Genomic DNA, 21,558 nt, shown 5'->3' on the forward strand with positions numbered 1-21,558 from the left:
GGTTAGCTTCTGGTGCAGACGAAAACCAGAGGATCCTGTCCCAGGCTGCTCCTCGGTTCCTGTGTCCTCTTGGGCCAGGAATTTGAGCAGAAGTGGTGCTCTTACCTTTGTTCACAGGCGTGTCTGTACATTTGGGAGATCTGCTCTCTCCTGATAGTATTTGGGTATGGAGCACTGTGGCACAGGATTGGCTCCAGGTACAGACTTTGAGGGTTTTTTTTTTTAAGCTTTTTGTTGTTGCTGTTGTTGAGTTCTTAGCTTTTTAAGAAAAAAAAAATCAGTTCTCAAACACATGACCTTATGATGCTTCTTATGATCTCAGGAATGTAAGGAAATGTTCAGCGCAAAAGCAAGAAATAATAAAAGCAAGACTCAGGCAAATGTAGTCTAAAACAATAATACACATATTCAACCAAAAGTTACTTAAAAGGTGAATAAGACTTATAAACTTGTACCTAAAACAAGCACCTCCAAAAGGAAAAGTTGAATTAATAAACTTAGAAATAGAAAAAGCCCTTCCACTCCACTCGAGCCCCTAGGTACCTTGCCAGCGGAGGCGCACGACACCCGCAAGGGCCCACACAGGATTCCCCACGGGATCCTAAGACCTCTGGTGAGTGGAACACAGCCCCTGCCCCAATCCAATCGCGCGGAAACTGAGACTGCTGTAAATAAGGAAGCGGACTACCCGGGCCTGACCTGGGACACAAGCCCCTTCCGCTCCACTCCAGCCCCGAGGTATCTTGCCAGCGGAGTCTCGCCCAACACCCGCAAGGGCCCACACAGGATTCCCCACGGGAAGAAGTAACAGGCCCTTAAAGAAAAGCAGGAAAACACAACCAAACAGGTATAAGTCCTTAAAGAAAAACAGGAAAACACATCCAAACAGGTGATGGAAATGAACAAAACCATACTAGAACTAAAAAGGGAAGTAGACACAATAAAGAAAACCCAAAGCGAGGCAACGCTGGAGATAGAAACCCTAGGAAAGAGATCTGGAACCATAGATGCGAGCATCAGCAACAGAATACAAGAAATGGAAGAGAGAATCTCAGGTGCAGAAGATTCCATAGAGAACATCGACACAACAGTCAAAGAAAATACAAAATGCAAAAGGATCCTAACTCAAAACATCCAGGAAATCCAGGACACAATGAGAAGACCAAACCTATGGATAATAGGAATTGATGAGAATGAAGATTTTCAACTTAAAGGGCCAGCTAATATCTTCAACAAAATAATAGAAGAAAACTTCCCAAACATAAAGAAAGAGATGCCCATGATCATACAAGAAGCCTACAGAACTCCAAATAGACTGGACCAGAAAAGAAATTCCTCCCGACACATAATAATCACAACAACAAATGCACTAAATAAAGATAGAATATTAAAAGCAGTAAGGGAGAAAGGTCAAGTAACATATAAAGGAAGGCCTATCAGAATTACACCAGACTTTTCACCAGAGACTATGAAAGCCAGAAGAGCCTGGACTGATGTTATTCAGACACTAAGAGAACACAAATGCCAGCCCAGGCTAATATACCCGGCCAAACTCTCATAGATGGAGAAACCAAAGTATTACCATAGATGGAGAAACCAAAGTATTCCACGACAAGACCAAATTCACACAATATCTTTCCACGAATCCAGCCCTTCAAAGGATAATAACAGAAAAGAAGCAATACAAGGACAGAAATCACGCCCTAGAACAAACAAGAAAGTAATCCCTCAACAAACCAAAAAGAAGACAGCCACAAGAACAGGATGCCAACTCTAACAACAAAAATAATAGGAAGCAACAATTACTTTTCCTTAATATCTCTTAATATCAATGGACTCAATTCCCCAATAAAAAGACATAGACTAACAGACTGGCTACACAAACAGGACCCAACATTCTGCTGCTTACAGGAAACCCATCTCAGGGAAAAAGACAGACACTACCTCAGAGTGAAAGGCTGGAAAACACTTTTCCAAGCAAATGGTCTGAAGAAACAGGCTGGAGTAGCCATTCTAATATCGGATAAAATCGACTTCCAACCCAAAGTTATCAAAAAAGACAAGGAGGGACACTTCATACTCATCAAAGGTAAAATCCTCCAAGAGGAACTCTCAATTCTGAATATCTACGCTCCAAATGCAAGGGCAGCCACATTCATTAAGACACTTTAGTAAAGCTCAAAGCACACATTGCACCTCACACAATAATAGTGGGAGACTTCAACACACCACTTTCATCAATGGACAGATCGTGGAAACAGAAACTAAACAGGGACACAGTGAAACTAACAGAAGTTATGAAACAAATGGACCTGACAGATATCTACAGAACATTTTATCCTAAAACAAAAGGATACACCTTCTTCTCAGCACCTCACAGGACCTTCTCCAAAATTGACCATATAATTGGTCACAAAACAGGCCTCAACAGATACAAAAATATTGAAATTGTCCCATGTATCCTATCAGACCACCATGGCCTAAGACTGATCTTCAATAACAACATAAATAATGGAAAGCCAACATTCACGTGGAAACTGAATAACACTCTTCTCAATGAAACCTTGGTCAAGGAAGGAATAAAGAAAGAAATTAAAGACTTTTTAGAGTTTAATGAAAATGAAGCCACAGCGTACCCAAACCTTTGGGACACAATGAAAGCATTTCTAAGAGGGAAACTCATAGCTCTGAGTGCCTCCAAGAAGAAACGGGAGAGAGCACATACTAGCAGCTTGACAACACATCTAAAAGCCCTAGAAAAAAAGGAAGCAAATTCACCCAAGAGGAGTAGACGGCAGGAAATAATCAAACTCAGGGGTGAAATCAACCAAGTGGAAACAAGAAGAACTATTCAAAGAATTAACCAAACGAGGAGTTGGTTCTTTGAGAAAATCAACAAGATAGATAAACCCTTAGCTAGACTCACTAAAGGGCACAGGGACAAAATCCTAATTAACAAAATCAGAAATGAAAAGGGAGACATAACAACAGATCCTGAAGAAATCCAAAACACCATCAGATCCTTCTACAAAAGGCTATACTCAACAAAACTGGAAAACCTGGACGAAATGGACAAATTTCTGGACAGATACCAGGTACCAAAGTTGAATCAGGATCAAGTTGACCTTCTAAACAGTCCCATATCCCCTAAAGAAATAGAAGCAGTTATTAATAGTCTCCCAGCCAAAAAAAGCCCAGGACCAGACAGGTTTACTGCAGAGTTCTATCAGACCTTCAAAGAAGATCTAATTCCAGTTCTGCACAAACTTTTCCACAAGATAGAAGTAGAAGGTACTCTACCCAACTCATTTTATGAAGCCACTATTACTCTGATACCTAAACCACAGAAAGATCCAACAAAGATAGAGAACTTCAGACCAATTTCTCTTATGAATATCGATGCAAAAATCCTTAATAAAATTCTCGCTAACGGAATCCAAGAACACATTAAAGCAATCATCCATCCTGACCAAGTAGGTTTTATTCCAGGGATGCAGGGATGGTTTAATATACGAAAATCCATCAATGTAATCCATTATATAAACAAACTCAAAGACAAAAACCACATGATCATCTCGTTAGATGCAGAAACAGCATTTGACAAGATCCAACAACCATTCATGATAAAAGTTTTGGAAAGATCAGGAATTCAGGGCCCATACATAAACATGATAAAAAGCAATCTACAGCAAACCAGTAGCCAACATCAAAGTAAATGGAGAGAAGCTGGAAGCAATCCCACTAAAATCAGGGACTACACAAGGCTGCCCACTTTCTCCGTACCTTTTCAACATAGTACTTGAAGTATTAGCCAGAGCAATTCGACCACAAAAGGAGATCAAGGGGATACAAATTGGAAAAGAGGAAGTCAAAATATCACTTTTTGCAGATGATATGATAGTATATATAAGTGACCCTAAAAATTCCACCAGAGAACTCCTAAACCTGATAAACAGCTTCGGTGAAGTAGCTGGATATAAAATTAACTCAAACAAGTCAATGGCCTTTCTCTACACAAAGAATAAACAGGCTGAGAAAGAAATTAGGGAAACAACACCCTTCTCAATAGTCACAAATAATATAAAATATCTCGGCGTGACTCTAACGAAGGAAGTGAAAGATCTGTATGATAAAAACTTCAAGTCTCTGAAGAAAGAAATTAAAGAAGATCTCAGAAGATAGAAAGATCTCCCATGCTCATGGATTGGCAGGATCAACATTGTAAAAATGGCTATCTTGCCAAAAGCAATCTACAGATTCAATGCAATCCCCATCAAAATTCCAACTCAATTCTTCAACGAATTAGAAAGGGCAATCAGCAGATTCATCTGGAATAACAAAAAACCTAGGATAGCAAAAACTCTTCTCAAGGATAAAAGAACCTCTGGTGGAATCACCATGCCTGACCTAAAGCTTTACTACAGAGCAATTGTGATAAAAACTGCATGGTACTGGTATAGAGACAGACAAGTAGACCAATGGAATAGAATTGAAGACCCAGAAATGAACCCACACACCTATGGTCACTTGATCTTCGACAAGGGAGCTAAAACCATCCAGTGGAAGAAAGACAGCATTTTCAACAATTGGTGCTGGCACAACTGGTTGTTATCATGTAGAAGAATGCGAATCAATCCATACTTATCTCCTTGTACTAAGGTCAAATCTAAGTGGATCAAGGAACTTCACATAAAACCAGAGACACTGAAACTTATAGAGGAGAAAGTGGGGAAAAGCCTTGAAGATATGGGCACAGGGGAAAAATTCCTGAACAGAACAGCAATGGCTTGTGCTGTAAGATCGAGAATTGACAAATGGGACCTAATGAAACTCCAAAGTTTCTGCAAGGCAAAAGACACCGTCAATAAGACAAAAAGAGCACCAACAGATTGGGAAAGGATCTTTACCTATCCTAAATCAGATAGGGGACTAATATCCAACATATATAAAGAACTCAAGAAGGTGGACTTCAGAAAATCAAATAACCCCATTAAAAATGGGGCTCAGAACTGAACAAAGAATTCTCACCTGAGGAATACCGAATGGCTGAGAAGCACCTGAAAAAATGTTCAACATCCTTAATCATCAGGGAAATGCAAATCAAAACAACACTGAGATTCCACCTCACACCAGTCAGAATGGCTAAGATCAAAAATTCAGGTAACAGCAGATGCTGGCGAGGATGTGGAGAAAGAGGAACACTCCTCCATTGTTGGTGGGATTGCAGGCTTGTACAACCACTCTGGAAATCAGTCTGGTGGTTCCTCAGAAAATTGGACATAGTACTACCGGAGGATCCAGCAATACCTCTCCTGGGCATATATCCAGAAGATGCCCCAACTGGTAAGAAGGACACATGCTCCACTATGTTCATAGCAGCCTTATTTATAATAGCCAGAAGCTGAAAAGAACCCAGATGCCCCTCAACAGAGGAATGGATACAGAAAATGTGGTACATCTACACAATGGAGTACTACTCAGCTATTAAAAAGAATAAATTTATGAAATTCCTAGCCAAATGGATGGACCTGGAGGGCATCATCCTGAGTGAGCTAACACATTCACAAAGGAACTCACACAATATGTACTCACTGATAAGTGGATATTAGCCCAAAACCTAGGATACTCAAGATATAAGATACAATTTCCTAAACACATGAAACTCAAGAAAAATGAAGACTGAAGTGTGGACACTATGCCCCTCCTTAGAAGTGGGAACAAAACACCCTTGGAAGGAGTTGCAGAGACAAAGTTTGGAGCTGAGATGAAAGGATGGACCATGTAGAGACTGCCATATCCAGGGATCCACCCCATAATCAGCATCCAAACGCTGACACCATTGCATACACTAGCAAGATTTTATTGAAAGGACCCAGATGTAGCTGTCTCTTGTGAGACTATGCCGGGGCCTAGCAAACACAGAAGTGGATGCTCACAGTCAGCTAATGGATGGATCACAGGGCTCCCAATGGAGGAGCTAGAGAAAGTAGCCAAGGAGCTAAAGGGATCTGCAACCCTATAGGTGGAACAACATTATGAACTAACCAGTACCCCGGAGCTTTTGACTCTAGATGCATATGTATCAAAAGATGGCCTAGTCGGCCATCACTGGAAAGAGAGGCCCATTGGACTTGCAAACTTTATATGCCCCAGTACAGGGGAACGCCAGGGCCAAAAAGGGGGAGTGGTTGGGTAGGGGAGTGGGTGTGGGTGGGTATGGGGGACTTTTGGTATAGCATTGGAAATGTAAATGAGCTAAATACCTAATAAAAAATGGAAAAGAAAAACAAACAAACAAAAATAAACAAACAAACAAAAAACAAACAAAGAAAAAAAAAGAAATAGAAAAAATTAAGGATGTTATATCAGATGCCGGTGAGATATAGATCATTAGGTTCCAAAAGACTAGCAAATCTAGACTGAATGAATAAATTCCTAACATATAAGATCTACTAAAATTAACGTAAACAGATCCATAACAACCAGGAAGAATGAAGAGCATTAAGAAGACTGAACAAAGAAACACCCAGAACTGAAAAGCTTCACACTGATTCTACCAAGCTTTTAAAGAAGAGCTAATGTCAACATTACGGAAACTCTTCAAACTCACTCTTGAAGCCAATATTGCCCTTATACCAAAACCAGGTATGACCACAACAAAGAAAATTATAGGCAATTTCTCTGATAAACACAGACTAATGTATTTTCTTGAAAATACATGCAAAGTAATTTAAATGATATTTGCAAGAAAATGGACAGAACTAGAGATCACTGTGTAAGCAAAACAAGCCAGATTCAAAAATACAAATATTGTATATATTCTCCCATATACTAATGTGTGTGTATGTATGTGTGTGTGTGTGTGTGTGTGTGTGTGTATGTGTGTGTGTGTGTGTGTTTGTGTATGTGTGTGTGTGTGTGTGTGTGTGTGAGCACATGCATGCCTGTGTATCATAGAAGTAGAAGGGGACCATATGAACAGAGAAAACAATCCTAAAGAAAGTGGGAGGCATGAACAATAGTAATGGGAATCAAGTGGCATGTACACAGAAGATGATTTGTGGGGGAGAAGGGAGCCCAACATGAGAGGTGGGAAGAGCAATGATGAGGGAGATGAAGAGAAACAAAGTATAATGACAAATATGTATGGAAATGTCATAATGAAACTAACTTAAAATATCTTACTTAGGTCAGGCTTAAGTCAAAGTCACATGGTCAGAGTTTTAAGAATATACTGAGACATGTGGGTGATATTTGAAACACACTATGAAGTAACAGTCTTTACATGGTAGATCTACTCTTCTGAATATTTTCTTATTTTTAAAAATGTATATATCACCTGTATATATCACTTGCGTCAAAACTATAATACATGCGCTTTCTGGTCATGTTACTTGATACCATCAGGGCTTTAAGAAATCCAACAACTTGACAAACAGGTTGGACAGGCAAACCCTTGACATGTAGGGTGAGCTGAACAGGAAAAGTAGGGAAAAGAGGCAAATGAGGTTCAGCTAGACTGCAGAGAGTGAATTCCCCTAGCTGTGAGCTCTTTCACAAACGCACTAGTCTAGAAGCTGAATTTATATGCTTGTTTAACACATAACAAAAAGAATCAAAAGCTCCAGCAAGCCTGAAGTATCCAACAACCTACCACTGTAGGACTAGGCCAAGTGGCTACTCTTGGCTGACAGCAAGATGGTAAATGGGATGTAAGAAGATACATAAAACTGGGTAATTGACAGCAGCCTTAACTACTGCCCTTTGCTGGGCTGGTCTTCAGGAACTAGCAAGAGAAAGACACAAAGACCAGAGAGGCAGAGCATCCCAGCTGTCTCAGTAGAGATCATTTTAGATAAGTAAAAACCATAGAAACCCAAGTGAATGAATCTGCACAGCATTACCAGAAACATCAGCTTATCTGCAGCTGTACCAGTGCCTTCAGAGCAGCACAAATCCTCTAGCCTGCCTCAGCTTAACGAATGTTTAGTTGTATGCCACCAAGGCATTGTGTTTTTAAATAGCATCATAAGACCATAAATATTGACTCGTGGAAAGCCTTGTTTTACTACAGTAAGACTCCTGGGGAGTCCAGCTCTGTGAGAAGTGCACCTGCCTAGCTTGTACAAAGGCACTGGTTTCAACCCTCAGCATTGCACCCACCCTAAGCAACTTACTTTTGACAAAAACTATCAATGTATTATAAATTACAGGCAGACTATAACATTTTCATTAGTAATCACATCTACATTCTGAGTAAACTGAAAAGGTATGTACATTAAATACTCCATAAATTAACCCTTGACCTGCCAGCTGTCACCATGCCTTGGCCCCTGAGCTATTCCATTTATCATCTTGGCAAGTGCACCCAGGGAACAGGCCTGGAAGAGCAAGATGGAGAAATATCCAAACCTAGACAATCACATCTTGAGGCCAGCAGGATTAAGACTCCTCTCTCCCTATTGTCAGCCTGCATGCCCCAGGGCACATAGCCCCACTAACCCCACCTCCCTTCTTCTGGTAGACATCACTTCCCTCTAGGCCAAATTAGCACCTGGGGTCCCTCTTACTGCAAATAAAGCATTCCCAGCACATGAGTCCCGGTCAATAGTGCACACTTTGGAAACCAGTACCCCAACATTTGTATATAGTGCACACTTTGGAAACCAGTACCCCAACTCTTGTTACATGCCCCCCCCCCCCTTAAAGAGAGTGCCTGTTTCACAGAACATCGTCTAAGAGAGCAGTATCACTGCATATCAGTGCCTGGACACCCCATGGGGAGAAGCATAATGCTGTCACCCCTTTCTGTCCATCCTAACTATACACACAGCATGCTTCTGGGTGCATATTTACAAGCTCTGCCACAGCAAAGTCAGCTCTTTGTCAATTTTTCACCCACCCCTGCACAGCCAAAAATCATAAAATCTCATGGACTACCAACGATAAAGTTCTGACAGATACATTCATGACCGCTTAGTAAACACTGGACATGTCCATGCCTCATTTTGGAGTCAACTTTCTAGGCTGTTATTTCACATCTCAAAATTCTTGCTCTCTCTCTCTCTCCTCTGTATCTGTTCTTTTTGCTTCCTGTTTATTAAGAAGGCTGAAACAAGGGAGAGACTCTCAGCATGTACTACAGCATATATTCCAATCCAGCAGCATTCATGTGTAGCCTTCGTTCCTGTTTCCAGGGTAAACTGTTTCATGCTACCACGTCACGCCTCCTGCACATCATTTGCTGGCCCATCTCTCCTATTCAGTCGTTATTCTCTCTCCCCAGTGTTATCAATTTCTCATTTAAATATCCTCATGAGCATACAAACATCATAAAAATCATCTATATACCCTGAATTCCATACCACTGCACTGCGGGAAGCGGATGCGACCGCATGGGCCAAGATGGCGCCCTGGCCCATTGCTAAGCCCTGTGAAACCCACATGTTTACTGCCTTGTCCAAACATGCGCAGTGAAACTGCATGCGTAAGCTGTCTCCCAAGTTAGATTATTCCTCGTGATCCAGATCTGTCAGCCTATCTGTGACTGACCTGAGCTCGTGCCTGGAGCATGTGTGATTCTGATTGGATGAGGTGGTGTGGACCGAGATGAGGTCAGTTGCCGCTACTATATAAATATAGCCCTTGCCCTAAGTAAAAAAAAGCTGAGGAAGGAAAAGAGCTTTAAGTAAAGAGCTACAAGTAAAGAGGAAGCTGCAGAAGCTGCATGAACCCGTCTTGGTGTCTGTGTCGTTCTTGTCTCTGTGGCAAGCGGAGACTGCGACACTGCACTGCCCTGTTCTTGCAGGTTAAATTTTAGCAAGCATTCCGTATTATAAAGCTTGAAACAAATGGCCTTGTTTCTTCAATTGAGAAAAATGATTACAACATTAATGAGTTTTAGACACAGATAAAACCAGCCCATGATAAAAGAAAGCTCTTTGGCATATTTATACTTAAAGAGAAAAATGCAGTAAAAATTGGGTGAAGTTACCCAGGAACAAACTCACTCACATTTGTGATATAGAAACACTATCAAAACTACATCCTTTTCTAGATACACGAATGAAAGTTCACAGGGATGTTTATTTGTTTATTGTATGTGTACCTATAGGCCACAGAGATGGTAACACACTGATAACATTCTCTAAAATTAATTTTTAGTGGTGGTTTATACCTTAGTAGCCCATCCAAATTTAAAATCTCAAAATTAAGAACAAGAAAACATCTCTTAAGTATTTCAGCTAAATAATCCTATAAGGGAACAAGTCTAGAGTTTCATTAGCAAACTGGCAATCCCTTGAGGTGGGCCCCATAAATGACAGCCACCTGAATTGACTGTGTAATCCAAGGTGGAGTTTTTCAGTGAAACACCCGAACTTCCTATGCGACTGTCAGTGGCCATGGGAACTGTCTGAGAGGAGCCTGCCATGAAGACATCTTACCTTGTCCTGCATCAGTGCTGCAGTATGTGTAGTTTTGCCCCCAGGGGCTGCACACATATCTAGAATCTTCTCTCCAGGTTGAGGATCAAGAACATGAGCTACAACTGTAGATGGTAAATTCTATAAGAAAAAGAAAAAGAAAGAGAAAAAGAAAAAAGATGAGTCTTGATAATATAGCCTTTCAACTCAATAAACAAAATATAACATTTCCCACATTTAATGTTGGAAGAAGTGAAGGACAGAGATTTAGAAGATGATGGTTCTTTCAGAGTAAGGCCAGGAAAGAGGCATCTGAAGGCACACACAGACTCCCTAGCAATTCCTCACTGGCTCTCTAACATGACTTCAATTATCATAAGGATCGAAAGGGGATAGCGTCTACCAAGCTCTTATGCATAGCTGATATGTCTTCAAAATGTAAATGCTTTAGTTGTACCTTCTTCATAAGCCAGTTACCGAACCCCAGTCAGGAAACTGTACCATGGTTTGTGGGATGGCTCAGTGGATAAACGCACTTGCTGTCCAACCTGGCAACTTGATTTTAATCTCTGGACCTACATGGTAAAGGAAAAGAACTACCACAAGCTGTCCTCTGACCTAAGCACACATGCAGTGACATGTGCACACACACACACACACACACACACACACACCTTTAATAAGAACAACAATATCCATTTAATTAAGTTATAAGCCAGTGTCGCAGGCTTGAGAGAATAAATGCAAAGCAGCAGTTTACCACAGAACTTTGAAAACAAGCTACCACTGGCACAAGCTACTGAAGGACAAAGAATCTTACCTTGCACCAAGATTTTCTTACACTTTACATTTTCTCCTATTTTGAAAGGTATTTTGAAAAGTTATAAGAGTGACTTTTAACCTGAAAGTGATGTGGCATTCACTCATCTCTCTAGTGGATCAGAGGAAAGCCTGCCATGAAACCCACATTTAAAAGCTTTATCTACAATACCCCAGCTTTCCCAAGGAAAGACAGGAGGTAGAGACAGGAGAGCTATCCAGCAGCTCAGGAGGCGGGAAAAGGGCAGAAACAAGCGAGACCCTGCCCCAACAAGGTACAATTCCATCAGTTTCTCAGCTTTCAAAGAAATGGCTACTGACAACTACCTGTGAGCAAAAGGGATTTACGAGTTGTTTTCAGGGCACCTGTCTCTTTCAGTCGTCTGTAGTGTGCACGTGCGCGTGTCTTCACTTTGAGAAGCTCTGGGTGCAGCTTTTTTCTACACCAAGGAAGCCACACATTACTCGCCCTTCTGCCTCAGTCGCCCTGGGTGATTTCAGCTTCTGAATATTGTTTTTAAGACTAATATTAAAAACATAAAACCCCTCAGATTGGCATGGTGCTCCTACTGCCCTTTCAGCGAGGCTCCTTTACCCACCTGTAAATACCACAGTCATCTTAAAATGCACATCTGTCTAAAAGGTCACCTGTATTCTTCTACCATTGTACACAACTGTGAACCTTTTCCATTTCTGACAATCTAGTACATATGTAAGAATTCAACAATAATGATGGAAATGATTATTTTTTCAAATTCTACAACTTAAATGTGGGCCACTGAGATGGCTCAGCAGATGAAGGTGCCTGCCACCAAACCTGATAATCAGAGTTCAATCTGCAAGTCCCACAGGAGTTGTCCTTTGACTTTCACACAGGGCCATAGCAGCAAATGTCCCTTCTAAAAATTATGGATATATAAATTTTAAAAATTTTAAGCAAAACTTACTCTTTTGACCATTTTTTTTTCTTTTTTGAAACTCCTTAAGGAAATTATTGTTACCTACATTCAACCAACCTACTCAGGTTCTTCTAGGTCAAACAACATTCTAAGAAACTGAGAGCTATGAAACCCCAAAGGCCACACAGGGCTGAGACGAAGGTAGGTGATTTTCATTGTTCTTCCTGTCCTCCACTCAGATCTCTCCAGACTCAGTCTTGCTGCATGCAGCCTGCCTACAGGAGCTCCTCCTTCCACATCTTCTCTACTCCCTGGGATTCAGAGTCTCAGTGCAAACACCAGTGGCCTGGCTCTCTCCTGCTGCCCTATTAGTGTTTTTTCCTAGCCATCAGAGAAATGTAGATTAAAGCTATTTTGAGATTTTATCTAACTCAAGTCAGAATGCCCAAGATCAATAAAACACATGACAGCTGGCAAGGCTGTGGAAAAGGGAAACCACTTATTCACTGCTAGTGTGAAGTGCAAACAGGCACACAACCTATGGAAATCAGTATGAGGGTTCCTTAACACGCTGAAAATCAGTATACCACAAGATCCAGCTATTCTACTCTTGGGCATGCAACCAAAGGACTCTACATCATACTACAGAGATGTTTGTTCATTCCTGTTAATTGCTGTTTTATTCATAATAGCCAGAAATTGGAAACCGCCTAGATGGTCATCTAATAAATGAATAAAGTTAGAAAAAAATCATCCTAGATGAGGTAACCTTAGACCCCAAAATACAAATATTGTATGTTTTCTCTTATGTGTAGCTGTTAGCTTTAAATCCTTTAAAATGTAATGCTACAATACAAATAACAGCAGAGGCTTGGTATCTCATAAGGAACCAGGAGAAGGGGAAGGAATTCCCAAGAAAGGGAAATGGAATATAGTGTTTTAGAGAGACAGAAGGAAAACGAATAGAATTAAATAGGGAGGGAGATGGGAGACAAGGGTAAACGTGGGGAGAGACAACCAACACGAAAGTGCACTGGAAAAACCATATGGAGGACCCCTGCTATTGTAGAAGCTTCCTAAGATATATACATATAAAACGGCGAGCTAAATTGTATCACCAAACAATAGGGGAGACAATGCTCCAACCGGATAGCTTTTGACACGAAGTGAAACCTCCAAGGGCAGGCAGGAATGGGAGACGCCCCCAAACATCACAGGATATCGCCAAGGCTACTGGTTGTTGTCTAAAACCTGACGGTAAAGCTCTATTGCCAAAGACAGCATGTATGTATGTATGTATGTATGTATCATATCACCAAGCACTGAGAAGTCAAGCTGGTACCTAAGCAGAAGTTTCACCAGTCCTGGTGCTGAAGGACTCTATATACTACTGAAGGAGAAAGGGAATTGTCAAGATCTCCAGCTACAAATCCCACAACCTACAGCAGTGACCTGCATGCAAAATATACTGGTGCAGCAGTGGCACAAACATTAAATGGGTAACCAACTACATTTTTATTGGATTTAAGGTTTACTCCATATGATGGAATCCATACCTCCCATTTCTAAACTTGTAAGAACCTGCGACAGGTCATGGTCCTAGGGGAAAACCCAATACTATTATTCTGCTAAAGCAACAAAACAATACAAGAATTCCTCATAACATACTGCTATATCCATACATCAGTGCTTGGCTTAACCCTCAACAGAGCAGCTTTGTTTTGCATAGACAAAAATTAACAGACTCACCACTGGACAATGTGAAAACAGTGACTTTAGACCACGTACTCCTAAATAGGATGTCTTCACCAAAGCCCTGCCTGCTCAAGAACCTATGCAGAAGAAGAGGCAGAAAGACTGTGAGAGCCAGAGATGACAGATAACTCCATAGAAACAATGTCTTCAAGACACAACAGGACAATACACAGATGAACTCAAGGAAACTGTGCCAGCACACATAAGACCTGTACAGATTCAAGTCTGAGAAGGTCCAGCACTGAGAGGAAGTGTCCTACATCTTAGCAAGAAGCTATGTACAACTGATATTGCTGCTAAAGCAAAATCAATCTTCTCCAATGGACTCTCACTGGGTATTTATAAATATAAACCACATACCAGAGCAGGCCCTATGCCCTGGGACAGCTAATCAACACAAAACAAACTCAGTGGTATTTTTGTGGATTTTTTGTTTCATTTATTTTTAATTTTTTTTCTTTTCTGTTTTATTGGCCTGTTGCTTACTTGTTTTTGTGGGTTTGCTAAAGGGGAGGGTGTTTTATTTTTGTTTTTGTTTTTGTTTTTTTAAGAGAGAAAGAATATAAAGATGGATGGGCAGAGAAGAGAGAGGGACCTGGGAGGAACTGGGTGTTGGAGGAGGGGAAAAACATGACCAAAATATATTGTATGAAAAAATATCTTTTTCCAACTGAAAAAAAAAATGGTGGTTCTGACCTAGTTTGCAAAGAGAAATTTAATATTAAAAGATCAGTAAAATTTTTAGACCAACTAACCTTAGGTCACAAAGCTATAAAAGCAGTACTTGAAATACTTAGGAAACACAGGAATTTCCTAGAGCCTACATTCCAACAGCTCAGACTGGATTAGAGCCTGTGTCTTAACTGAGCACTGTACTAATATGTGTGCAGGTCTCCAGGAGTCATGTCTCAAGGACACGTTTGAATCAAAGACCTGGGTTCAGTGCTGGAGAGATGGCTCAGTGGTTAGAGCACTGACTGCTCTTCCAGAGGTCCTGACTTCAATTCCCAGCAACCACATGGTGGCTCACAACCATCTGTAATGGGATCTGATGTATTCTTCTGGCATGTGTCTGAAGACAGCTATGGTGTACTTGTATAAAAACTAAATAAATATTTAAAATAAATATAATAATGTAATATAAATATTAAAAAAAGACCTGGGTTAAAATCTGCAGTTTCTGTTTCACAGTCAACGAGGCACAGTTAGCCCACTGTCTACTATACACTTCATCTCTTTAACTCTCTGTTGCCTTACCTATGACCTTAGAGATTTTGAAGTGATGCATGAAGTAGTATATATGAAAGACTAGTGGAACATAGTTAAATACTCAGTATGCATTAATTGTGATCATCATTATAATTTTAGTTGGTTTCACAGGCTAATCAATGGCCTGCTACATATATTATATGGAAAAAACAAAAACAGTTGCCACTAGGAAAATGGCAAAAAGTTAAACTCTATCTTCAAATATAAAAGCTTTAGTCCAGCAGTAGTCTAGTGTCTTTTGTTATAAAATGAAAAAAATAGTTTTATGGCTTGTATGGATAATATGGATTACAAATTGTTTCATGATTTATATTTTATAATCATTCCTGAGCTAGTTTTACAGTCAGAAATACGGGGGGCTCAAACTGTGGTGTAGCAGTTAAGAGAAATACCGTTCTTGCAGAGGAGCTGAGTTCATTCCCAGCATTCACATTGGGCAGCACACAATCACCTGTAACTCCAGCTCCATGAGTCTTTCTAACACCTTATTCTGACCTCCATGAGTACCTGCACACATACCCACAATGCAAAAATACACACATACATACAATTAAAAAAAGATAAATCCCAAAATCAGGAAAGGTAGCTCAAGTTGGTATAAACAATAAGGGATCTAAAAGAAGTTTGCACTATACAGATCTCTCCTTCCGAAAGTCCAAACTGAATTAAAAGATAAGCAGGCATATCTTTATCTTACCAAAGAGAAAATGAAGACTTCTTTCATGTTAGCAGTGTGAAGGTGTGCAGAAAACACCCACCATGAGTCACAGGGTGTTGGAAATGATCACAAGCAAAACCAAACCAAGCAAACAAAATCCCCCAAAGTGATTCACAGCCAAACAGGCAGAAGGCTAGAGGTTCTGTCACTTTACATCAGCCCTGAGGTTCAACTAGGTAATAACACACACAAATCACTTTTGATTTGTCTTGTCCAGAAATAATTGCCAGATTTGTGTAGTATCTTGTGGTTTAATACTGAGAAGAGAAGAAAGTACTTTGCTCCTGAACACGAGTTTAAATTCAGATGTTGCCAATTATTATTAGCAGTGTGACCTTGACTAAGAACCCCAACAGATCTAATCTTCGGTATTTCTACTTTATGTAATAATAGCATTAAAATGAGTTGATGGCCATGAATGTACTTAAGAAGCTGGAAAAGACAAAATGGCTCATCCTATCCCAGCACTTAATTACAGCTTGACAAAACCCTGCTGGCAGCAAACCATCTGAGTAATTCTGAGCATTACTCTCACAACTAGAACCTTTAGCTACACATCAGTATGTGCATTACTTATGATTAACATTCTGAGATGAAGAACAATAATTATATCATATCATTAAATCACCTTTAGACACAGAGGACAGAATATTAAAATCAACACAGAAAAGAGTGCTCAGAAGAACTATCTTGGTATTTGAGAACAGTAGGTCAGAAAATGAAGAGATACACGAATATTAATAAAAGAGAAAAATTCTTCCTAATAATTTATCCAAATGCTTCAATGTCACTCAGTATTTTTCTTACCTGTAAAAATATATAACTGGGTAGAACATTGTCAAACGAGGGACTGAGATATATGGGTTCTGTCATTCTTATGCCTATACCTCTAAAAAATAAGAAATTAAATATTAGTCTGCATATAGCATATACTTGTAGGAAAGACTCATCAAATATAAGCTGTTGTGCATTTAAAGAGTTCTTTTATTTACCAAATTATAATGGTCCTGTTGATTGTTTTGTATTTTACAAGAGAATCTCATACAAATAAATAAATAAATAAATCTCATAAATAAATTACATTAAAAAAATAAAGTTACATAACTATTTTAGTAAGCACGAGAGTTTCTTTTGAGAATTCAATAAGTTAAAAGGCAAAGAACACCTAATTCTTACTTTATTCTAATCTACTAACACATTTTGTGCATGACTGAATGTATAAGGCACTCTGCTAGATACTTATATGAAAACAAGGAAAAATATCTAAGCTCATGCTGATGCTGAGCACTGACAAAGGCAGGGCCTGCTCCACTCCCATTTTTCTCCAGAAGAGCTGCCCAATATGCCCAGTATATCCAGTACTGACACTGTCCCCAGATGACCTGTTCTACCTCTGTTCAATTTTACTACTGGCAGTGGAGCTGCTGGGAACAGGAAGGCATTATAGATAGTGATTCATATAGACAAACACTGCATCTGAGTGGCATGTTCCATAATTATCAGTGGGAGAGAACTTACAAGTACTGCAGAGTAGCCAACAGGCTTTTTCAAGAATGGTTACCTTTTTTTTCCCACCAGAAAAACAAACATGGTTCAGCAGTCACTAGAAACACCATTGGAAACGAGAGCACACCATTAGCAAGCAACTAAAGAGGGCACTCAAAGCAAGACATCACTGTATCAACCAAGCATTGTAAGAAGAAGGAAATCAGGTTGTAGCCATTTGCAAGCTTGTTTTGTCTTAGAGCCTGACAGCCTAACTATCTGTTTGTTTAGGAGAATTGACTTCGTTCATATAGAAAGGCCACGCCAATGTGACACTGTTCAGAATGTGGACTCCGGAACCCTTCTAAACGGCTCAATTCACAGTGCTTAGTGCATGCATGTCAGCAGTCAACCTCGGAGCAATGGTGCTCCACAGCTCTCCAAAACCAAGCTCAAAAAAACAGCCGAAGCAGGCCCTCACTTGTTCAAGGCTGTATTCTACTCAGCGCTACCAACATCCAAATATGACTTACAACTAATTGTATATCAGTGTGGCTTGAACAAATAGAATTGAAACATTTAGTTTTGACCATAAATAGTCATACGTAAGTTATACTTCAGGTTTAATTTATTTTGTTAAAATTTATTTTTTATATTTGAATTACATTAAAACTAAACTTTTCTTTGATAAAATGAGAATGAGAATGATTGAAAAAACAACTCATTTGATTTTTTATTAAGATAAGCATTGTTCTTTAAAGTTTAAACAATTAAAATGTAAAAGGACGGATAAAATTCTTACCCAATTACAGTGTGATCAGTCACTCACCTGGGCTTTTGCTTTGCTTTGCACTGCTAAGGGCCAAACGTAGGGCCTCTTGGCAGGTCAGCAATGCACTCACCACTAGCTTCATCCACATCCTACTGCTTTGGTTTTTAATCTATTTACCTTTTTGACCAAAAAGGAGCTCTTTCCAAAAATCATTGAAATATGGGCTCATTTTTTCCAGCTGAAGTCATGGAAATTTTTATATAGTGTAACAAAATATGCCTTTTCACTGTTTTGAGCTTTTTGAACCACAGACAGGAATTTATTCCTCCCACAGAGTTCAGTGACATACTTCAGATCAGGTAACCCATTGAAGATATCTTTGCGGCTCAGTTCAGAAATTCCGTTTCCGAGAAATACTTTAGTTCCATCAAATTCTTTGGCTCCTTTCTTACATTTGCCGTTAATATCAGAATACACGGAAATAACATCTCCAGCTTTCATAACTAGAAAGAGAAGAAAATCAAACTGTTAACCTGTGCTTTAGCAGACAAGTAAAAATCCTTCAAGCTAAAACGGTTATCTGTAGAAATACCAATCTGGACAAGAGAAAAGACAAACTGGCTCCTTATGTCAGCATAATCCTCAGCAGCCGCTAAACGCTGAGCCTTTAAAGAGCCCCTAACATCTACCTGGACACGTACGTACGTTTGTTTGTTTGTTATGTTTTTTTCATTGAAAATACAGACATGGGATATCATTTGAGATGTAAACAAATAGAATGATTTTTAAAAAATCACTTCCTGGGCTTTGATACAGTTACCATCCTATGCTCGCTATAAACTGCCTCATGTGTACACATTTTCTAGAACTGTATAGAAAAATATATTGATAAAATTTATATTATTAAAAAGAAAATACAGAAATGGTACTCAAAACATACTATCTAAATCTTCAACAGGAGGCATCATTTATATGACTTATTTCCGCAAAATCTAATACTAAGTAAAGGTTGCTATATAAATCTTAGTATCATGACTCAATACTCAACATTTAAGTTGCCAACAAAAGGAGTCAATAAAAGTGTATACTAAAAAAGAAACCAGAGTCACGCCAGGCCATAAAGCAATCGTTTTCCAGATCATCATACACAGGATGGGTGAGGTCCAGGAACTGACCAGGTTTGTCATAGAGCCAAGTCAGTGCTTCCTGACTCGAGCCAGTAAGGGTGCACTGCAGCAGTTTAGCACAAGCAATTCACCATTATCAGAGCGAACCCAAGAAGAACGCCAAGTTTAAGCCACTGTCTGGGATTCTGGAGGCCACCCTCATGAATGTCCTGAGAGGAGACAGAATTGAGGTTTTAAGGTAGTGAAATCAGGAGTATTAAATGGAACTTCACCACCTTTTATAAGAAAAATAAAATGTGTCTGTGTGCACATGTATATCCATGCTTGGGCCATGTGCATGAGGGTACCTATGCTGTGTCACTGCACAATTCAGTCTCCTTCACTACCCTTCTATGCTCTGTATTTCTCTGTTCCCTAGAGAAGTCCTATCATCTAAGTTCTTCTGTGGAAAAGCAAACAGTGACAGAAAGGTCTATGTGGATCCTAACTTGAAGCTGCTGGTCACTTTACCTTCACTCAAGAGCAGAGAGCAGTAAGTAATGCTTGCCTTCTCCACCCCTACATTTCCAGGATCCCACGTCCTAAGGGATGCTGCCAATACCAGGCAAGCCTTCCTATTCCAATGGTCATTATCATGACAATTTGCCACAGATAAGCTCAAAGCCATGGGACCTAGACAATTCCCCACTGAGTCCCTTCCCAAGTGACTCTGCACTGTGTCAAGCAAATAGTTAAAACTGTTATTATAACATTTATTTTTATAGGACAAAATCCTCCATGGAAAATTCTCAGGAAGTATCTAACAAAGGCAGATTTAACGTATGTAAATTTCCAACCCATCACGTTCATGAACTGTAGGGTGTCCTCAATCTTATACCTACATTTTGAAGCTGACACAATTCCTGGAACATAGACATGGGCCCCTCTTAACACTGCATTGCCACACTGTGCGCCAACAATCACTTCACCCTGTTGTCTTTCTATATTCTTCCTAGGAATGTTAAAAAAAAAAAAGAAAAAATTACAGAATAAATATCTTTCCAGTACCATAAGCTTGCTTGCTTGCTTTTTTTGTTTTGTTTTTTGAAACAGGGTTTCTCTGTATAGCCCTGGCTGTCCTGGAATTCACTCATTAGACCAGGCTGGCCTCAAACTCAGAAATCCGCCTGCCTCTGCCTCCCAAGTGCTGTGATTAAAGGCATGTGCCACTGCCCAGCACCATAAGCTTTCTAAAAGATTCATTAGACATATTAGTGGATGGATATGGGCAATACACACAGTATAAATATATAAAACTTTAAATTAAAAATATTATTTAAAGAGACTTTATATGCATAGCCTGTTAAGTCTTGATTTTCCTAAATAAACCACAGAGAAAAAGCTTTGAAACAGATATAAATAGAATGGCAGTTTACACAGCAAGAAAGAAAAGGTAAAAAGAATAGACACTGAAGAAAGAAAAAAATAAATACAGGAAAGATGTCTCATCTGGTAAAGGCAGCTGCTGCCTGAATTCGATCCACATGGGTCCATGAGAAAGGAGAAAGTTGTCCTCTGACACCCACTCGAGTGTACACACACACACACACACACACACACACACACACAGAGAGAGAGAGAGAGAGAGAGAGAGAGAGAGAATAAAAAACTGAAAAAGAGGGCCCTCTGGTGGAAGGAAGGAGTGCGGCATGAAAAGCTGCGTGGTCATTTAACAGGCAGTACTGTCTTCCTAACAGCATTAAGAGAGAGGAGACAAACAGAGTGGGAAGACAGACAACGTATGTTAGAAACTATTGGCAATGGGCCTCTCTTAAAACAGAGTTCAAGTCCAGGGCTAGCAGAAATCTCTGAACAGTAGATCATCATGAGAGTTAACTCTGCAGATCTGTTTACACAACTCTCAAATAGTCACTGCATCACTTTGACAACAATGATAGAACTGTCTTGTTTTTCATAAAGTAAAAAGAAAAAAAGCCTACTGAAATTCTGCTCATCATCCTCGGACAGGATCCTCAGCAACAAAATGAACCTGAGTGTGCTGAGGCATGCCTACAACCCCAGTGCAGAGAGGCTGAGGCCAGAGGACTGAGCCTTGGAAGCCAGGCTGTGCTGGACAGCTTGTCTATCATGCATACCTCATACTGTACGTGAGGAGAAAAGCAGAGACAGAGACACAGAGAGAGAGAGACAGACAGACAGACAGACAGAGACAGAGAGACAGAGAGAGAAACTAAATGAAAGTAAGATTATTAGTTCAGAATGAGAGACAGCCAAAAGCTGAACCTAATCA

General features: G+C 39.9%; 1 protein-coding gene across 15 annotated transcripts in view; it reads right to left on the minus strand.

The window, feature by feature from the left end:
* Positions 1-21,558, minus strand: part of Nsun6 (NOL1/NOP2/Sun domain family member 6) — a 64,701-nt gene that overhangs the window by 29,140 nt on the left and 14,003 nt on the right. For 10 of the 15 annotated variants that reach the window (NM_001165943.2, NM_001165941.2, NM_028950.5 and 7 more), the window contains 4 exons: positions 20,150-20,259; positions 18,491-18,644; positions 16,692-16,773; positions 10,446-10,565 (listed from right to left, as the gene is read on the minus strand). In NM_001165943.2, coding sequence (NP_001159415.1) covers positions 10,446-10,565; positions 16,692-16,773; positions 18,491-18,644; positions 20,150-20,259 — 466 coding nt within the window. Of the gene's footprint in view, positions 1-10,445; positions 10,566-16,691; positions 16,774-16,851; positions 18,645-20,149; positions 20,260-21,558 lie in introns of those variants that run through there. The other 5 variants (NM_001355685.1, XM_030252148.1, XM_030252147.1 and 2 more) reach the window with 2 other exon arrangements.

The sequence above is a fragment of the Mus musculus genome, chromosome 2 (genome assembly GCF_000001635.26).
Source record: "Mus musculus strain C57BL/6J chromosome 2, GRCm38.p6 C57BL/6J".
NCBI lineage: Eukaryota > Metazoa > Chordata > Mammalia > Rodentia > Muridae > Mus > Mus musculus.